At 38.9% G+C, this 20,532-nt stretch overlaps 1 protein-coding gene across 3 annotated transcripts in view; it reads right to left on the bottom strand.

Annotated features, from left to right (window-relative positions):
• The window catches only part of ARMC2 (armadillo repeat containing 2), a 48,912-nt gene extending 32,547 nt beyond the window's left edge, over nucleotides 1-16,365 (bottom strand). Inside the window, exons 1-5 of one of the 3 annotated variants that reach the window (XM_070733320.1) lie at nucleotides 16,273-16,365; nucleotides 8,887-9,108; nucleotides 7,079-7,151; nucleotides 4,304-4,475; nucleotides 2,498-2,696 (exon numbers count right to left, since the gene is read on the bottom strand). In XM_070733320.1, the coding sequence (XP_070589421.1) occupies nucleotides 2,498-2,696; nucleotides 4,304-4,475; nucleotides 7,079-7,151; nucleotides 8,887-9,104 (662 nt within the window). In that variant the 5' untranslated portion in view covers nucleotides 9,105-9,108; nucleotides 16,273-16,365. Of the gene's footprint in view, nucleotides 1-2,497; nucleotides 2,697-4,303; nucleotides 4,476-7,078; nucleotides 7,152-8,886; nucleotides 9,109-13,363; nucleotides 13,419-15,653 lie in introns of those variants that run through there. The other 2 variants (XM_070733319.1, XM_070733321.1) reach the window with 2 other exon arrangements.
• Between the last annotated feature and the right edge of the window lie 4,167 nt (nucleotides 16,366-20,532).

The raw sequence follows: 20,532 nt of genomic DNA, 5'->3' as shown, positions 1-20,532 counted from the left end.
CTTGAGCATTTATTTATATCCTCTGGTCAAAGCCTTTTATTCAGCAATATCCAATCCTATATGCCCCATGTATTTTTTTTTTAATTAATAGGGAATATATATGGGATAAAAGACAAAACATTTTACTGCCTCTTAGGAGATCTTCTTGTTTCCCCATATCTGAAATTTAATTGCTTCTTTTTTTAATAAATGATTTAATAATAAATGCATTGGTTTCGTTTATTTACGTAATGCATTTAACACGATTTCAGTGTTCATACAGTGTTTTAAATTTAATCTATCCATGTTGCAGTAAAAGAATCATACCACAAGAGGTCATCATTACTGAACATAAAAACTAATGAGCTTGTGAGCCTGAGCAGCTACAATCAAGTAACATAAAATATAAGCACAAGATAAGGAACAAAGCCTGGAAACCTTGCATTTAGTGAAGGACGAACCCAATGGTGTTCGGGTTCGGCAACTTCGGATGAACTTTACGCAAAATTCGGCCGAACCCGAAAGGGGAATCCCTCCCACGAAAAGATTCCAGGGGCGGAGCTTTTGACGTCACCGGCAGGTTGCTAAGGATGCCAAGGTGATCACTTCCTGGATTCCATGGAATCCAGGAAGTGATCACTTTGGCATCTTTAGCAACCTGCCGGTGACGTCAAAGCTCCGAATGCCGAACACGACCCCGAACTTTGCCCGAAGTTTGAAAAAATTTCGGGGTCGTGTTCGGCATACCAAACACCGCAAAATTAGGTACAGACCCGAATTGTGCGTGTTGGTTCACCCATCACTACTTACATTCCATAAATACTAGTTGATCAGCAGTCCATATAACTGCAATATTTAGGTACTAATATTAGGTTTAAAAAGTTTTAAGCGTTGCTCCTTTGTTTTTTCACAAATAGGACATTTTCTAGTTTCACTTTGTAATATGTAGAAAAGTGAAAAACCTACATGGAGTTCCAAATCTATTTGTCAGTCTTAAGCAAAAGCACCTGTTTTATCTTAGGGAAGTTTGGAAAAAAATAATAATTCTTATCTATTATAGAAAAGAAAATTCTTAATTTTAATGTTTTTATTTCTAAATCCATTTAAAACAATTCATCAGGAACTGTGTTACCATTTCATGGGAACTGTTTAAATAAGCAACATTTATCACCTACATACTTATGATGTTATAAATAGAGTCAGTTGAGATATTTAAAATTAGAGATGTCTTGTAACATTTAACCTAGCCTGCCTACCAATGTAAATTCTATATTTAAAAGGAAATGTACCTAAGATTTCATAGTTTACTGGTACAACTAATATTGTCAGTGAACAACGCTTAAACACTGTGGGCATTTAAGCAAGTAACTTAAAAAGAGTAAGGAAAGGTGAAAATACGTTGTCAGAGCTTAACTAGGTTAGGTATAGATAACTGCAACAAACAGACATAATAATTCTAAAATGTAAATACAAAAGTAAATGTTTTAAACGTTCCAGAGATCGTGGTGGCTATTGCCCCTTCATTTATATTTTTAGGACAATTCTTGATAAATAGAAAAGTAAATATACGAACAAATGAGTACATTTAACTATTATCAGTCTGCAGGAGGCTTACTCTTAGCAATTATAAAGAAAAGTATATATCAATCCTCTTGCAACCAAATATTCACTTGGATATAGCCATTTTCAATTGGTATATCAACTACCGGTACTTTGTCCTTTCCTGAACACAAGCAGCTACTAATGAATCCTTGTTTTGATAATTTTGAATTTAAACAGCTATAACCTGCTTAACATGATTATTTTTGTAACTGAGGCAGAAGCTAAAGCTGCAACTACAATGGAGCAATTAGGTATTTATATATAATAGTTCTGCTGAAATAACTATGCTGGCTTGTAAAGCCAATTTAAAGTTTTGTTTTTGACATGTAACCAACTTGGGACTAGATATTTTGATGGCTTGACCATACTGATCCAGACATTAATTGACAGAGTCTAAAAGTCACTTCTAATTATTTGTTTATATTCCCAACCTGCCGATCAATATTCCTTCTATTGATCTTGGCTTCTTCCATATGGAGGAAGTTTTCTTCCTGTTTGTTTGTTTTTCCTGTATGGTGGTTTTTTTTAATGCTTCTTATTTTATATTTTAAAAGTAACTTAGAGACATATTTTGTATAGGATGCTGAATATAAAATTAAATATCTATTTATTTATATTTCAAATTCTAGGACACACAACTGCTACAACTCTGGCCACTTTAACACCAAAAAACAGTAAAATTTGAAATAAAGTACATACATGTTATCCAGGAGAAGCAGTAGCTAACTCTTACCTCCACCCACAGAGATAAAAACAGATAACACCCCCACCCCAATCCTGTTTTACTCTAACCTAAGGCCTATGGAAATACGTTTTTTAATGCATTTTAGCTGGTAAGTTGGGAGTCATGTAAATCTCTGGGTGCTGTTCCAGGACAATATATGTGGACAAAATGGTAAAGGAAACAAATACTGACCTTTGCCTGCTGAATTGAGCTGGGAATGGTACATTTCTCATTTGTGGAAAATAATCTTCTCCTCTTGTCTTATTATGATGGTCTATATATGTTAGCGGAAGACAGGCATCCCGAACGCTGAACTGGACAGGCAACTTTTGTGAAAAACTTTCATGATCGCTCCTTGGAATAAAATCTTCTTCAAAATACAGCCTTTTACCTGTATTAAACAAAACTTGCAATATTCGCACTAGGTAACACATACAGGAAGATAGCTTTTAAGGCTGACAAAAACATCTATTCAGAAATACAGTTTTTCGTGTATTGGCTGTTTTTGCTAACTGCAACTGAACAACTACTGGTAGTCCTCAACCCAACGACCGTAATGGAGTCTGTCCATCATACTCATAAATTATGAATGTCAAAAATCAGGCCATCCACGTGACTGACCCAATTTTAAGACCTTTTGATGATGGTCCATTAAATGTACGCTGCCATTGTTAAGTGAACTCTAATGGGGTGATTTTGCTAAAAAAAAAAAAAAAAACAACCAACGGAAGTAAATCCCAGTTTTCAGAAAAACTACATCGTAAAACATAGTCACATGACCACAGGATGCGGCAAGTGACTGTAAAAGTGGGCAAAGCAACCCAACATTATTATTATTATTATTTATTAAATTTGTATGCCGCCCCTCTCCATAGACTCGGGGCGGCTCACAGCAACAGTAGAAAACAATATACAATACAAATCTAATATTTAAAAAACTAAAAACCCATAATTTAAAAAACATACACACAAACATACCATACATAAATTATATAGGCCTGTGGAAGATGTCTCAGTTCCCCCATGCCTGACAACAGAGGTGGGTTTTAAGAAGTTTACGAAAGGCAAGGGGGGTGGGAGCAATCCTAATCTCCGGGGGGAGCTGGTTCCAGAGGGTCGGTGCCGACACAGAGAAGGCTCTTCCCCTGGGTTCCGCCAGATGACATTGTTTAGTCGACGGGACCCGGAGAAGGCCAACTCTGTGGGACCTAACTGATCACTGGGATCTGTGTGGCAGAAGGTGGTCCCGGAGATATTCTGGTCCGATGCCATGAAGGGCTTTATTGGTCATAACCAACACTTTGAATTGTAACCGGAAACTGATCAGCAACCAATGCAGACTGCAGAGTGTTGGTGAAACATGGGCATACCTAGGGAAGCCCATGATTGCTCTCGCAGCTGCATTCTGCATCTGAAGTTTCCGAACACTTTTCAAAGGTAGCCCCATGTAGAGAGCGTTACAGTAGTCGAGCCTCGAGGTGATGAGGGCATGAGTGACTGTGAGCAGTGACTCCCGGTCCAGATAGGGCCGCAAATGGTGCACCAGTCCAGGACTACCTGTGTAATGTACCTTTATAAAGAATAGAGTTGACTGGTTTTCCATGCATCAAATATTTTTCTAAAGAAATATAAATGTTTAAAGTGTTGGTGAAAAAAACTTTCAACAAAATTTCAACTGTGTAACACCGCCTGAAGAGGTTTGTCTTTATCCCTTTCTAGCAAGAACATTGACTAGAATGAAAGCATAATGGGCAATTTAAAGCTCAAACTAACATATGGAGATTATAATATCATACATACTTCATTACCTGGGAGTGAATCTCACTAAACTGAATGTTACTTACTTCTACGGTGGAAATACATGTAGGGTTGCATTGATTAAATCAGCAAAAGACTTATTGATGGAAGAGTGAAATTTAGATTCATATTCAAAAGCTACCTTTGTTATTTTAAAAAAGGATTTGCGTTATAGAGAAAATTATGGATTAGTATTCTTACAGTCATTGGGAAGAAATAGTTTATCTGGAAGTATATTTCCACAGGAAACAGTTTTAAACAATCTTGCACGAGCATTGCTGACTTTCCTGATCTCCTCTGGATCCACCGGTGACAAAGGTGGGGAAACGCAATAGTCTTCATAATTAGAGGCTGATGACAATAATTTTGGCTTCTGTTACAAAACAAAATGTAATGTAGCATATGAATAATTCTACCATAAGAGTGCAAATTCATAATTCCTTAGAAGATATTCTAACATAGGTTTACACTGGACATGAACCAAAACTAAAATGGACTATATTGAGTAAATTTGGTAAAAATGCATAGACATTAGTCATGTTATTAACTCCCAACAGGCAGAGCTATTTCTCGAGTTTTAAGATTATTTTTGCAACCCTTTTTCATATCACTTGCATGATATATGCCGCAGTCCTATTATATTGGGCAAAATTGACAAAATGTGCCAATGCACACAGAATGCACATTTTTTAAGGAATGCAAATGATATGGGAAATGCTTGTAAAACCATCTCAAAACAAGAAAAATAACAATTGATTTCCAGCAGAGGGTGGGATCACAGCTCAAGACTTAAGTAGTCTATAACTATGTCTTCTATTGATTGCATCCTCCAAAAATACAAGAGCCAGTACCGTATTGTTTGCACTATAAGACGCAATTTTCCTCCCCCCAAAAGTGGGTGGAAATATCTGTGTGTCTTATAAAGCGAATATTGTGCGAAGATGGGGGGGATTTAGTGTGGCAGTGGTATTCACTGCTGCTGTCTATCACCACTGCCACCACTAGTAACACTGGAGCCTTCACTGCCGAGCAGCTAATCAGCGGCAATTGGCGGTAAACAGCGAATGGGCTGATCAGCGGTAATCCATGCCACTTGGATCAGTGGTATTCCAGGAGGCAAATCCATCACCAATCAGTTGCTCGGTAGCAAAGGCTCCACATTCCCTGCCGGCAGAAGCAGCTCAGCTCCATTGAGCAGGGGTGGATTTAACGGAGCAGAGACGTTACGAGCCACATGCTGGGGCTGCAATAACATGCTGAAGTTAACCAGGCTGTTTGTTACAGGAACACTAGCCAGATGAATACTGGATGGATGCTGGGAGGCAGAGGCAGGTTTTTCTTTCTACTTTTCCTCGCCTAAAGCTTATGTGCCTCTTATGGCCCGGTGCATCTTATAGTGCAAAAAATACAGTATTTACTCCTTCTGAGCTGGACTTATCTTCTTGACCCTCATGCTTGAATCATATAATTAACAAAAGGTGCAGTTGCTCTATGAATCAAAGGAGTGGAGGTCAAGTTTATTTTCTTCCTCAACAAGAGCAGTCTTTAGCCTTTCCACCATAATCACTGGGGAAGCCAATGGTCACAGAAAAAGCTACGCTTTTATAGTGAGTGATAGCAAAGGACTTTAATCTGGCCTAGATATCATTTGTCTGTATGTATGATTGGTTTCTTAAATTGGGGGTTTTTTACATTACTTTTAATATTAGATTTGTTCATATTGTCTTTTTACTGTTGTTAGCCACCCCGAGTCTGCGGAGAGGGGCGGCATACAAATCTAATAAATAAATAAATAAATAAATAATATTTGGTTGCTATAGGCCAGTGATGGCGAATCTTTTTCCCCCTCAGGTTCCAAAATAGCAGGGGGGGTGTGTGTTATTACGCATACAAACAAACAAACAAACAAATGCGTGAGTGCCCACACCCATAATTCAATGTCTGGGGAGGGCGAAAACAACTTCCCCTACCCCCGGGAGGTCCTTTGGAGGCTGGAAACAGCCTGTTCCCCAAGTTCTGGTGGGCCCAATAGGGTCGTGTTTTGCCCTCCCCAGGCTCCAAAGGCTTCCCTAGAGCCGGGGGAAAGTTAAAAACGTCCTCCCCCATCCCTCTGGAGGCTTTCTGGAAGCCAAAAATGCCCTCCCAGAGCCGCTGTGCAAGCCACAAATCAGATGGCCAGCACCCACATGCACGTTGGAGCTGAGCTAGGGCAATGGCTCATGTGCCAGCAAATATGGCTCTGCGTGCCACCTGTGGCACCCATGCCATAGGTTCGCCATCACTACAATAGGCCAGTGATGGCAAATCTATGGCACACATGGCATAGGTGGCATGCGGAGCCATATCTGAGGCTTATTCTTGGCCTTCTTTTTGACCGTTTTTGCTCTCCCCAGGCTTTAGGAAAGCCTCATGGACTCTAGGGATGGCGAAAAATAGCCTAGCGGGCCTACTGGAAGTCCAGAGGCTTCAGTGAGGCCTGTGCACATACCCGGGGGGGGGGGGAGGCAGCGTGGGGGGGGTGCATGTCTGCATGAAGGGCAGCATGGGGATTGTGCGCATGTGTGGGCGGTTGTGGGCACACATGCACACACTGTCGCTTGCACACGTATACACCCTTTTGGCACCCGAGCCAAAAAAGGCTCGCCATCACTGCTATAGGTTAATTGTGGAATACATTTTTCGGTTCTCAAATTTCAACTTCTCTCTTGTTCCGAACCTACAGTTTATTGCCTGGTAATAACAGTAAAGATGGCAACTCTCCAATCTTCTCGGCCCCTGCTGTGACCCGAGAGCCTTCCCCTTGATGCATAGCCCCAGCCAGGTCACAATCTTGAGCAGATGACACAATCCCCAGTGGACTATGGCAGCAGGTTTAAGCACCACGCTACATAATCCCTACAAATTACAGGTTTTCTTAGTGTCAAGATATAATTGGGCATAGAGTGTATACAAGCATTGCCAAAAATAAATACGCACATGGTCCAGTGGGCTGAGGCGTGCGCAAGAGACAGGTCTTGATTCAACTGACTCAAAGCTTGAAGAGTGGAGACTAGAATGAAAAACAAATCATAATAATCAATGTGTACACAGCTGTGTGTGTGTTTTCCACCACAAGATTTCCTTCTGTGTGTCAGTCACTAAGGCTGTGAAAATATTTTTACTGCCAAGTTGCTCGATTTGCCTCAAACTTCTTTCTTGGAATAACATGTAAAGGATAAAACTGCTTTGTTATAAAGAAAAATAAAAATATTCGTTTTATCTCATAGATTGCTAGGTGGTAAATTCAGTGGAAGAATTAACGCTGCTATTGTTTTGGTCCCTTCTGTGTGTGGTGATGAATAATTACAGTGGTTAGCCATTCAGTGACAAAGCTTCTCCTATATAAGCAACTGGTTCTGGAATCACAAAACCAACAACAACAAAAAAGAAGCGTTTTAGCCAGTATATTGCAGCAGCTTTAGCTTCCTACACACAAGCTTAGAAATGGCTTTGGATTGGAATTTTCACTTTAGAAGTGAGTAACTTCAAATATTTCCAGAGGATCTATGTCATAACAAGATATGGACAACAGCCTAATTGAGGTTTTTTTAAAAAAATTAGAATTGAGAATAATAATTATAATTATAATTATAATAATAATAATAATAATAATTTCCGTAGACTCGGGGCGGCCCACAACATAATAAAACAATTCATAACAAATCTAATAATTTACATTTTAAAATTTAAAGTAGTTAAGAAAACCCCATTTTTAAGCAGACATACCTACAAACATATCATACATAAATTATATAGGCCCGGGGGAGATATCTCAATTCCCCCATGCCTGACGACAAAGGTGGGTATTGAGGAGTTTACGAAAGGCAAGGAGGGTAGGGGCAGTTCTAATCTCTGGGGGGAGCTGGTTCCAGAGTCGGGGCCGCCACAGAGAAGGCTCTTCCCCTGGGACCTGCCAACCGACATTGTTTAGTTGACGGGACCCAGAGAAAGCCGACTCTGTGGGACCTAATCGGTCACTGGGATTCGTGCAGCAGAAGGCGGTCTCGGAGATATGAGAAATACTGTCATGCCCCCATCGAAACCTGAATCTGTGGAGGAAGATAAGCTGGAACAGAAGCCAACAGAGATCAAGGCGGTGGTTCCATTAATTTTGGAGGAAACTGGGGAAGGGCAGAGCCAGTCCAGGCAGGGATTTTCATATAGGCTTGTAGACAGGGAGGAGCAGGAGAAACAGAGCTCAGGCAATGAGCAAGGACCACCCTCTCCTGATCCTAGAGCACGAACAGAAGAGAGAAGGCGAGAACAAGGCAGACTGAGGTGGCTATGAGGAAGAAGAGTGCCCCGCCCGCTTTACAAGGCACACCTGGGAACTGAGATGTAAGGAGAGGCCAGTAGGAGGGGCATTTGTTGGGAACAAGCATTGGATCTGTGGAGCCTCAGGTGCATTTGCTGACGCCCGGAGATTACTGTGCTCTGTCTTGTGGGGCTTGCCCAGTTTCCATGCTTTGCTGAACTTTTTGCTCTGGTTACTGTTGTGCGAACCTTGCTTACTGGACTAACTCGCAGCCAGAGGCTGTTGAAGCTGCATATGAGAGTTTTGTTCCAGGACTTATAGTAAACATGGAAACATTTGGGGGCAAACTTGGGGAGTTTCTAAAGGGAAATTGGTCCTGTTCTCTGGCTGTGTTGCTTTCGTGCCACACTCCGGGTCATCACAAATATTCAAGTAAGTTTCAAGTCTACGTTCAGTAAACAAAGATACACAAACACACGCCTTTTCATACCTAAAAGCAGAAGGTGGCCTATTTTCAGGTGTTCTTGAAGAGGTGGAACCAAACAGTTTCCTTCGCTCATCTCTCGGTGTAAATGGCCTTTGAGTTCTTAACGTCCTTAGTGTACTTCGTGCTTCATTTATGATCTCAGCACTAGTCTTCTGGACAGGCAGTATAGGTTTATAGAATGCTTCTGAATAGTCTACATGTTTGTTCTTTGAAGACTGCATATTCCTGCATGGAAAAATATTAAAGACAGGATTATTTCCCATGTAAGTTTTTACGCAGTAATGTACATCTAATCCTAGTAGTTCCCAATATACTGGTCATTAGTCCATGCTGTTTAGCCATCTGTCCGCACTGCAGATTAGTATAAGCAGTCTAGTCTATACATAAGCAAAAACCATACGACCGGATTCTCCAATACAGTACAAAGATATACATAAATTTATGATACATAACTTCCAACTGTAATGAATATCCTTCAGCAAGAAATTAACAAGTACACATAGGACATAATTACCACAATAAACACATAGTTATTCCTGACAAATTTGAAGCAGATAGAGCTTATAAAACAAAATTGGACCCTGGCAGGTTCACAGCTGAATATCAAGCCTATTAGTTAACTAGAGCCCTAAGCTATTCAAAGCTTTAAAGCTTAAGACCAACACTTTAGAATTAAGTCTGGAAAACAACAAGCAAATGGAATCAGTGAAGATTCCATACTGGAATAAAAACAACGTAATATTATTTGTTAATTGACAATTGCTGCATTTTGCAGCAACCTATGGAATTTTGTTCCAGTCTCTGGAACCTATTAGTAGAGCTTATTTAAATAGTTTAAATATGATCTAATCGAAATATGGAAAACTTGCCGGATCAGTTTCCTAAATTCCCCACTAATGCTAATCAGAGTGTTAAGGGTTTTTAAGGTCTTATTTCAATATCTTTATGGTGCCTAATTTTACCTTGTTTCTGAAATTTTTTGGGCTTTCTTTTTCTTTCTTTCATATTAATGCTTTATGCAAAAAAACCCTTGGTTTTTGCTGTTCTGCACTTATCAGTGGAAGAATTGGGCCAAGCAGACAGAAACACAACAGAAGTCGAAGTAAGAAATAATAACTGCACATCTAAAGTTTGATGAAAGTCTTACAAGTAGCAAAGCAGCATGTCATCTTAAGTCTTCTAAATACTTAATACCCCCAAATAAATGTTAGAGATCACTTAGACCTGTAGTACCAAAGTTCCCATCAAACTAGCTCTCACGCCATATTAAAGGAAGTTTACAGACCATCTGAATTGTTCAAAGTTTTTGAACCTGCATAAAGAACAGCAATTGTTCCAGCTAATACAAAGCTTCTTCTCATACTGAAGCTAATTATTCTTGCCCTACTTAATGACAAAAAAACCCACGCAGAAGTATAAGAAGCACAGAAAATCTTTTTTTACAAAGATGAAAGATACACAAAAGCCACTCATTGAAAGCGTCTCTGTTACATGCTCACAGTCAAACATGGTAATTCTCCAAGCTGAAAGAAAACTACACTGATATCCCTTTATAAAAACACTTAAATACCTATTAGTTTATATTTTAGTGGGTGATGCAATAATGACATTTTAGCAGGATTTTAAAGATAAAGAGAAAAACCTAGTTTCAAAAGAAAGAAGGCAACACTATATGTACTATTAGACAGAAAACAAGCATTGCTGATTAGTATTTAAATATTAGTCAAGAAAAATGCTAATATTTCCCTTCCTAGGGGAATAAACAATCAATTTTTTAAAAACCTACAATCCCTTTCAGTATATCTATCAATGAAACCTGTTTAGTGCATTTATAATTTTTAAAAAGCACACCAAATCAGTTACTTTCTCTATTAGTCAGCAGCCTATATAGAATATTTGATTTGTTACTTCCAACGCATAAAAAATTCAGTGTAATTTCTGCAATTCTCATTTCCAAATCATTTCTTTTCAAGCAGAGCAGAAATATATATTTCATCACAGAATAGCTGGCTTGCTAACATATCTGTACTTGATTAAATCCAAGTCTCTCTAGCTAAATGTTTGTGAACTGGTTCCATTGGAATGAATTATGTTTAAGTAACAAGGAAATATTAAAATCTACTTGTAACATCCATTCCTATGTTTACTTGCTAATGAGTTTATGAAAAATCTTATTCTACAGTTTTTGTAGAGGATTCAAATAACTTTCCTAGTATTAAGCAGATCATCCTTGCTGTTACTTTCCTCCACTTACACCACTATTCCATTTACTTTGATTTTGTCCATTTTGTTTGTTTTTAGCTTCTGAATTAATTATTTTGTGCCTTATTTAAGCAGCCACTTAAATAATGAATAAGAAACACAGAATAAAAGTTAGCTGCCCTGGAAAAACTTAATTTTTTCAGCTGCACTCAATAGTCAAAAACCCAAGAGAGCTTTAGTTGGGAATTTTAAATAGTAATTCTTCAATCATCAGAGAAGACTATTTTTTACGCTGAATAGATTTTTAGAAGCAGATTGTAAATTGGCATCAAAAGCAGTATATATTTTATTTAAACAGAATTCTGACTAGATCTTATTAGGCATTTGGTATCCATAAAGAATATCAAGCTAGAAAAATAGAAAACAGTTTAACTCAGATTTAATTTGTATCAAGTCTTCGGAGAAGGGTGGCATACAAGTCTAAATAATAATAATCATTCTCATCCTCATCATCATCATCATGGTGACCAAAACTGGACATAGCATTCCAACTATAGGTTTCCCAACGCGGTATAAATCTGTATACTTCAGTATACTGCTGACTTATATTTAAATGGGTGTCCACTAGGATTCCTAGATCCCTCTCAGTTTCTGCTGTTGAGTGAGCCAGGTACTATCTATTCTATACCTGTGCATTTAGTTTATCTTGCCCAAGTATAAAACCTTTCTTTTCCTCACAACTGAGTTGCATTTTGTTCTATATGGCCCACTGTTCAAGTTTGCCAAGATCCTTCTGGATCGTCAGCCCATCTTCCACACTGTCAAACTATTTACTAAGTCTGCACTCCTATCAATCTCCTCATCGTTCCCATCACCTATCTCCTCCCAAAAATGACTGTATGACTGTAACTTGGTTGCTTGTACAATTTATACTGACTAGTTCCTAATATGATTGGATTGCTTACTTGTACCCACTCATTAAGAGTTGTACCTTAAGATTTTTGACAAATATTATCTTTTCTTTTAGAGCATACACACCAAGACAAATTCTTTGTGTGTCCAATCACATTTGGCCAATAAAATTCTATTCTATTCTATTCTACTCTATTCTAATTCTATTCTTCTTCTAAAATTATAATGTACTCCTGTATGGTTTTCACTATCGCTAACACAAAACATGGAAAGAATAAAATGGAGAAGTCACTATAGGCCAGTGTTGGTGAAGCTTTTTGGTACCTAGTGCCAAAATGGGAGTACACACATGCATGTGGGAGAGCGCTGGAAACCAGAAGAGTAATTCCCCGGTGCACATGCCAGAAAGCCAAGCTTTTGGTTTCCGGCACGCATGCAGTTTCTGGTGCGAATGTGCGGAACCTGGAAGAGCAAAGGGCAACGGCTGGTGTGCCCAGAGAGATGGCTCTACATGCCATTTCCGGCACATGTGCCATAGGTTTGCCATCACACCTTTAGGCTATCTAGTCCAATCCTATGCTCACATTAACTGCTATCCCGAACTGCTGAACATATAAGCCATTTAAAGATCATCAGTGATCTGTCTAACAGAGAGTAGAATACTCCTAGGTCTAAATATTTTCCTTGTGTGCAGTTCAAAATTACAATATAAGATTCCTAGTAAGCAAAGGTACATAAAGTGTTAAATTCCCCATCAGAAAAATAATTCCGCAAATATAGACATTTCTATGTTTAGGGAGAAATATATGAGGCCAAAAATAAATAAGCCCTTGAGTCAAGCTAACTATAGGATGCTTAAATACAGTTTCATTGGCAACAGTTACAGAAGCATCTCTTTCTTTGCAAGGTTCTTCAAATTTCCAAGTCTGGCTTATAGCCCCCAAATTCTCTGGTGGTTTCATTTAAACACTATCAGCCTTGTTGAATTTTCAAACTCAGATAAGCCAAGCAAGTGATGAAATTTATTTCTGAGCCATCACCATTTCTTCGTAATGCAAGAGGTAAAGAAACAAAAAGATAGATAACCTTTTTCCTGTCCCATCCTCTTTAGTCTTTTATTTTTTTTAAAAATGTTATAAAATTTATATTGATTACATTTCTTACAGCTTAATAAACAGATGCTGTGCTGTTTTTAGAGTTTGTGGGTGTGGGAGGTGGTTATATGATGTTACGGTGAACTATTTTCATCAAAAGACATAATGTGGATTATTTGGCTAGATTCTGGCTTCTGTGCTTTATAAATCATATTTTGTGATTTAGGAAGATGGCAAACACTCAGATAATATGGTAGTTCCCCATGTTACACCTTCAGAATCTGCAAACATCTGAACAATAGCCATGGGAACTGAGGATTCTGATTCTTCTCATATCTGGAAGACACTGTGATGCATATGGAGAAAACAGATTGAGTAAGACATGTGTGATTAAACGAATCAATATGAGATTCAACTCTCCTACCCACCATCGTATTAAATCAATTTTCTATTTAAGCCTTTTTCATACATACATATTTCTTTCAGAGTATTAAATTCTTAATCCCTGAAGAAACTGTCCCATACATAGTTCCTAAACAATGGGGGCACTTCATTACAGTTTTGATAAGGAAATATCATAAAGTTCAACAGATGGGCTCAGAATTATTCCAAAATTACTCTATATTAACAGGTGTTATCACAACGTATTAGCCCATGGTTAACTAAATCAAAATTTACTGGACTGGTACAGGACAGTGAACTACAACATAAACCACCTCATCAACTGATCATGCAAGATGCTAGACTCAAATGTGGCTGGCTAGGTGGGTTTCTGCATGTTTATATGAGTGTTGTCTTTTTTTTCAGTCCAATATTTTTTATTTTTTAACTCCCCATCCATGCATATATCAATGAATATACCTTAAAAGAAAATATCAATAGCATAGTTACATAATTCTAATTTCTTATATCTCCTTATCTGCACTTCTGTCATATTAATAAATTTGCCAGTCTGTACTGTATTCTTTTTTTCTTTTTCACTCTCCTCTCATTCTCTCCAACTCTTCCATCTACTTTCCTTCCTTTCTCTCCTTCCTTCCCTCCTGTCTCAACTCCACCTCTTCCTTTATCCAACTACTTTCTCTTTCTCCCTTTAAACCTTCCAGTGAGTGATTTCAATTTCAATAAATCTTATATTTAAACAGACTGATAGTACTGTATATTACTAAGTAATTATATTATTTTGGTGTCTCTTTTATAATATTTCATTATGGGCATACACTTTAAAACAATGCTACCTCCTCATTCTAATTTTGCCATCTGGATTACTTCATTTCTTTATTACTCTTAGTCTTTTACTTCTGTGCTCACTTTACTTCAGTTTCTAACTATATTCATTTTCTATCCAGTTATAAAATTTCATCCAAACATTATAATATTCAGAATCTTCTCTATCTTTTATTTATTTATTTATTAGTTTTTTATGCCGCCCCTCTCCGTAGATTCGGGGCGGCTAACAACAATAATAAAACAGTATATGACAAATCTAATATTAAAATAACTAAATACCCTTATTAAAAACCAAACATACACACAAACATACCATGCATAAATTGTATAGGCCTGGGGGAAAAGGAATATCTCAATTCCCCCATGCCTGACGACAGAGGTGGGGAGCTTACGAAAGGCGAGGAGGGTGGGGGCAATTCTGATCTCTGGGGGAAGTTGGCTCCAGAGGGTCGGGGCCGCCACAGAGAAGGCTCTTCCCCTGGGTCCTGCCAAACGACATTGTTTAGTCGATGGGACCTGGAGAAGGCCAACTCTAAGTTTCATTATCATTCTATTCATCTCGGCGCAATCCAAGATTTTTTAAAAGTATATCTTCCAACAGAACCTTGGATCCTTTCCATTTTTGTGCCAATACAATTCTTGCTGTTGTTGTCACACGTACATTTAAGTATGTGTCTTACTTCAGGAGGGAAGTGTTTTTAATAGGAAAGTGAACACAAGAACAAGGGGGCACAATCTGAGGTTAGTTGGGGGAAAGAGCAGAAGCAATGTGAGAATATATTATTTTACCGAAAGAGTAGTAGATGCTTGGAACAAACTTCCAGCAGAGGTGGTTGGTAAATCCACAGTAACTGAATTTAAACATGCCTGGGATAAACATATATCCATCCTAAGATAAAATACAGGAAATAGTATAAGGCATATGACATGTGGACTTCAACTCCCAGAATTCCTACAGTCTCTCCTATATCTCCTATACTATCTCTTCTATCCATTATATCTCTTGTATCTCTTTTATCTCTTATATTTCTGCTATTCTCTCTAGTTATATTTTACTCCTATATTTCTCTTCTATACTCTCTTTGATACATTCTACTCGTATATAGCCTCTATTATTATTGTATATTATTGTGTATTGGACAAAACAAATAAATAAAATAAAAATAAATTCCTAGCATGATTGGCTCAGGAATTCTGGGAGTTGAAGTCCACAAGTCATAGAAGAGCCAACTTTGCCTACTAGACGGACCATGATTTTTTTTCTGCCGTCAATCTTCTATGTTTCTACGTCTTCTTCGCTAAAATTGTGAGCACTCTCATCGTCATACTAACCTGGCAACGTATCTCTTGTACATACTGCATTAACTTCTGCTACAAGCAAGCACCTTCGCCGTTTGCTTTGTTGCAAACTCGCTCTTAGCTACTACAGACAAGCCATGACGAGGAAATGCAACGTTGATCCCAGCATTTGTCTAAAAGAGGCGGTGAAATAAAGAGGGACCTTCCTTTCCTACGTTTCCGAGACGGCCCTTTCAATTGTGGATTGAATGTCCATTATCTTCTAAGACGCGGTGGATCCTGGCGGCCAATAGTTACTGTATATTATCACTGAATCTCACCCACAGCAGTCATTCCCATCCAAATTTCACAAGCGAGAAGAGGGCGAAGAGGCACCTGCCATAGTAGATCCCACCATGGCAAGGGACACACACAACTTATGCCCGCGCACGCTCAACCCACGCGCGGGAAACCGAATGCAAGTCGCCAGGCTTCCGCGCGGCGAGCTCCCGGCGACCCGTTACCATAGCAACCGTACACGTACGGGCCTTCCTTCATTACAAAGCCTTCCCTTGAGTCTTCGCCACTTAGCTTAAAGCTAGCGCGGGGCGGGAGGGGAGGGGAGGACGCTCTCGACCAAGAACGCTACAAGAAACGAGCGGTCGTCACGTACACAAATCAGAGCTGCTTTTCTTCTCCCGCCGCGGCCGGTGTAGCATGAAAATTGTCCCTCCCCTCCTTTTTTTTCTTCTTCATTAAATACTGCGCAAACTCAGAAAAGCCGAGCATGCCCAATAGCGTCGATTGACGCCTTTGCCCTTCGCCTATTGGTAACTAGCGAGCCGGAACCAAGCATGCTCAGTAGCATTAAATGAAGTCTATCGTGCCCGTAATTTGTCCTCTTTTTATTTTTGTTGTGCGCCCCCAAATAAAGGGGAGTAGTAAATATTCAGAAGATGAACTGTTATATTCCTTTAAATAATTCTTAACTTTACTTATATAATTCTTAACCTTGCTTTAGCAGCACTATCTGGTGTTTCCTATAGACAGCACTGTCTATTAAACAAATAATTCCCTCAACACTGTCAAACTTTTTACTAAGTCTGCACTTCTATTTCTACTACTTTTTCATTCCTTTCATCCTTTTCCTCCCATTTAGGACTGTATGACTAACTTGTTGCTTGTATCCTAATATTTTTTATTAATATTGATTGTTTCTTCATAGCTTATTTGACCCTATGACAATCATTAAGTAGTGTTGTACCACATTATTCTTGACAAATGTATCATTTTCTTTTATGTACACAGAGCATATGCACCAAAACAAATTCCTTGTGTGTCCAATCACAATTGGCCAATAAAGAATTGTATTATAATTGTTTTTTTAAATAAAGATTTCTCTCTCTTTAATTGCCATGACATAATCGCAATCATAGAATATCGTAGCCAGTATTACACAGCCCAAACCTCAGCAGATTCATTTGTCCCAAATATTAATTACGTAGCTTTCCCTTTTAATTTTAAACACATATAAAGCCTGACTGGTTCATGCTAATCCACTAGTTGGCAAAATAATTCAGTTGGCTGTGTTCTCATTTAATGAAAATGCTTTATCCTAAAACAAGTTTATTGGCTTGTAAATAAACATTATTTACATTATGATTGTCCCCCCATAGCTGAATTTAAAATATATAATTATTAAGTCTATTTTATATATCAATCCCTTAGTATTTCCTATCAGGCATCAGTTATATGATACAATATTAATATTGAAAACCAACATTTAAATGCAAGCTGCATAGACTGGATTCAGGTCTATTCATCTACCTAGACAACAACATAGTTAAATCAGCAAGGTATAAGTTATTCATGACCAACTTGTCTCACTGGATTTCACCAATCAACACTAAGCATTAAAATCTGGAATCAAGCCAAGCCTAATGTCACAAAATGAACATTATTTTCTTGCTTTTTAAATAACTTCTCATATATATCCATGTGTCTTCTCAATTAAAGAGATACCACAAAGGAAATTAAATGCCATCTGCGATAAACTCTTTCTTTTTTTTCTTAGTGTTTCATTTTGAAGCACTTTTTGGATTAGGAACCAAAGGGGTTTTTTTCTTCCAAAAGTCATTTTAAATATAGAATGGACAATTCATTATATTCTCTGGCATCCTCCCCAGAATCATTCCCTTACTTATGAGGTGGCACAGACAAAACCTCTGGGTCTAATGCCATGACGCTGCCAAAATAATGAACATGAACCTTTCCCCTGTGATTATAATAATATAACATTTAATTGAACCACTTTTATGTAAGAGTCACCAAGCTTTCTTGGCTCTTTCTCTAACCTCTTTCATAGGCACATTCTTTTTCTTTTCCCCATTCTCTAAACTGTCAAACTCAAGAGTTAATTTTAACTGTTGTGCTTAGCTTTTCTTTATAATTTTCTCAGTTGGCAGTCCCAGTTCCTTACTGTTTAATTAAAAGGAAGTTCCAATCATTTCCACCCCTCATCTACGCATAAATAGGTAACTCCTTTGAGAATCCTGATGGTTTCATGGACCCATTTACATAGTTTTCCTGGCAACAGAACTAATTGTTCATTGTTTTATATAGCATAGCACAGCACAGCACAGCACAGCACAGAACAGAACAGAACAGAACAGAACAGAGGCGGGAGAAATAAACTGCTGTCAGAGGCTGGCTAGGCTACAGGATTCCTATAAAAGAGGCATACCTGCAGCCTGCCAGGAGTTCGTATTGCTAACAGCCAGGAGAAATAATGGTACTGAACTGTTCCCGTGTCTCATTCCTTCTTTCGCGTCCATATCTAACAGTCACTGAAAGAGTGTTGTTAAACAAGGACTATCTACACATGGCATCGGACCAGAATACCTTCAGAACCACCTTCTGCCGCACGAATCCCAGTGACCGATTAGGTCCCACAGAGTTGGCCTTCTCTGGGTTCCGTCGACAAAACAATGTCGTCTGGTGGGACCCAGGGGAGGAGCCTTCTCTGTGGTGGCCCCGGCCCTCTGGAATCAACTCCCCCCGGAGATTAGGACTGCCCCCACCTTCCTTGCCTTTCGTAAACCCATCTATGTCGCCAGGCATGGGGAAATTGATTCCCCTGACTGTCCTGCTTTATGTATGGTTATGATTGTATGATTGTTTTTAAATAAGGGTTTTTATAACTGTTTGTTTTTAACAGTTAGATTTGTACACTCTATTGTTGATGGAAGCCGCTCTGAGTCTTCGGAGAGTGGCGGCATACAAATCTAATTAATAATAATAATAATAATAATAATAATAATAATAATAATATCTGTAGGTTTTATATTGCAATCAGGTAGTCTTCACTAATTAGAATGGAAACTCCAATTTACTTACCAGTAAAAAAACCCCCACAAACGCCAAACAAACCATGTGAACACAATGCAATTGTGAACACTCAGATGTCCAGCAGTTGCCATTATTGAGGACTACACAGGTCATTCATCTTTTTGACTTCCTTGTGACTTCCCCATTGGCTTTGCTTCTCAGAAGCTGACAAAGAAAGTAGTGAATCGAAATCATGTGACTATGGGATGTTGCGAGATTGTAAATAGAAGCAGTAGTGGGCTCCTACCGGTATGGTAGGGGATTGCGCACCGGTAGCAGCCGCCAGATCATGCAATTTGCGCATGATTGCTCCGGTGGCAGTCCTATGGGCACCGCCATCTTTTTTCATAGTTTTTGCTGCGTGAGCATGCCGCCCTTCTCCGCAGACTCAGGGTGGCTCACAACAAAATAATGTACCTCAAAGCTTGAGTTTAGGACTTCCACAGTATGTTCAGCTTGCCCTGAGGTGTATCTGAGGTGGATGCTGCCACGACCTCACCCAAAACTAGCTTCTCTTAGCAACTTCATAAGCATCATGAAGGACAGGGACATGCCTAATAATAGTTCTTGGAGAAGATTGAAGGCAAAGTGGATAAAGAAAAGACCTGGTCATGGCTTACAAGTGGAACACTCAAAAAGGAGACAGAAGGACTAATACTGGTAGCACAAGAACAGGCCATTAGAACAAATGCTGTCAAAGCCAGAATTGAAAAATCAACAGACGATCCAAAGTGCAGACTCTGTAAAGAAACAGATGAAACAATCGATTACATACTCAGCTGCTGCAAAAAAGATCGCACAGACTGACTACAAGCATAGACATGATGCTGTGGCACAGATGATCCACTGGAACTTGTGCCGGAACTACCATTTACTAGTGGCAAAGAACTGGTGGGATCATAAGCCCGAAAAAGTGGTCGAAAATGAGCAAGCAAAACTACTGTGGGACTTCCGACTTCAGACTGACCGAATTCTGAAGCATAACACACCAGACATCCTGATCGTGGAGAAAAAGAAAGTATGGATCATCGACATTGCAATCCCAGGAGACAGCAGAATTGAGGAGAAGCAGCTAGAGAAATTAGTGAAATACGAAGATCTAAAAATCGAGCTGCAACGACTCTGGCATAAGCCAGTGAAAGTGGTCCTAGTGGTCCTTGGCACGCTGGGCACAGAGCCAAAGGATCTCAGCGGACATTTGAAAACCATCGGAATTGACAAAATCTCCACCTGTCAATTGCAAAAGGCCGCTTTGCTGGGATCGGCATACATAATTCGCCGCTACACCACTCAGTCTTAGGTGTTTGGGAAGCGCCCGACTGGTGATGAAATACGAAATCCAGCATAGTGATCTTGTTTGCTGTGTTGTACTGACATAATAATAATAACACAACACACTGCTTTCTGCAAAAACTTCACTACTGGATTTCTCTCCAGCCTTCTTTGCTCCAGCAGTTTAAATTACAGGTAGGGAAGCCTTTTATCTTTTCTATATTAAGCCTTTTCTATTATTAATATCAAGTCACCACACTATTCACTGTCAGAG

The sequence above is a fragment of the Erythrolamprus reginae genome, chromosome 1 (genome assembly GCF_031021105.1).
Source record: "Erythrolamprus reginae isolate rEryReg1 chromosome 1, rEryReg1.hap1, whole genome shotgun sequence".
Classification (NCBI taxonomy): Eukaryota; Metazoa; Chordata; class Lepidosauria; order Squamata; family Dipsadidae; genus Erythrolamprus; species Erythrolamprus reginae.
Note: the sequence above shows the minus strand (reverse complement) of the source record. Positions and strands in the feature narration are given on the sequence as shown.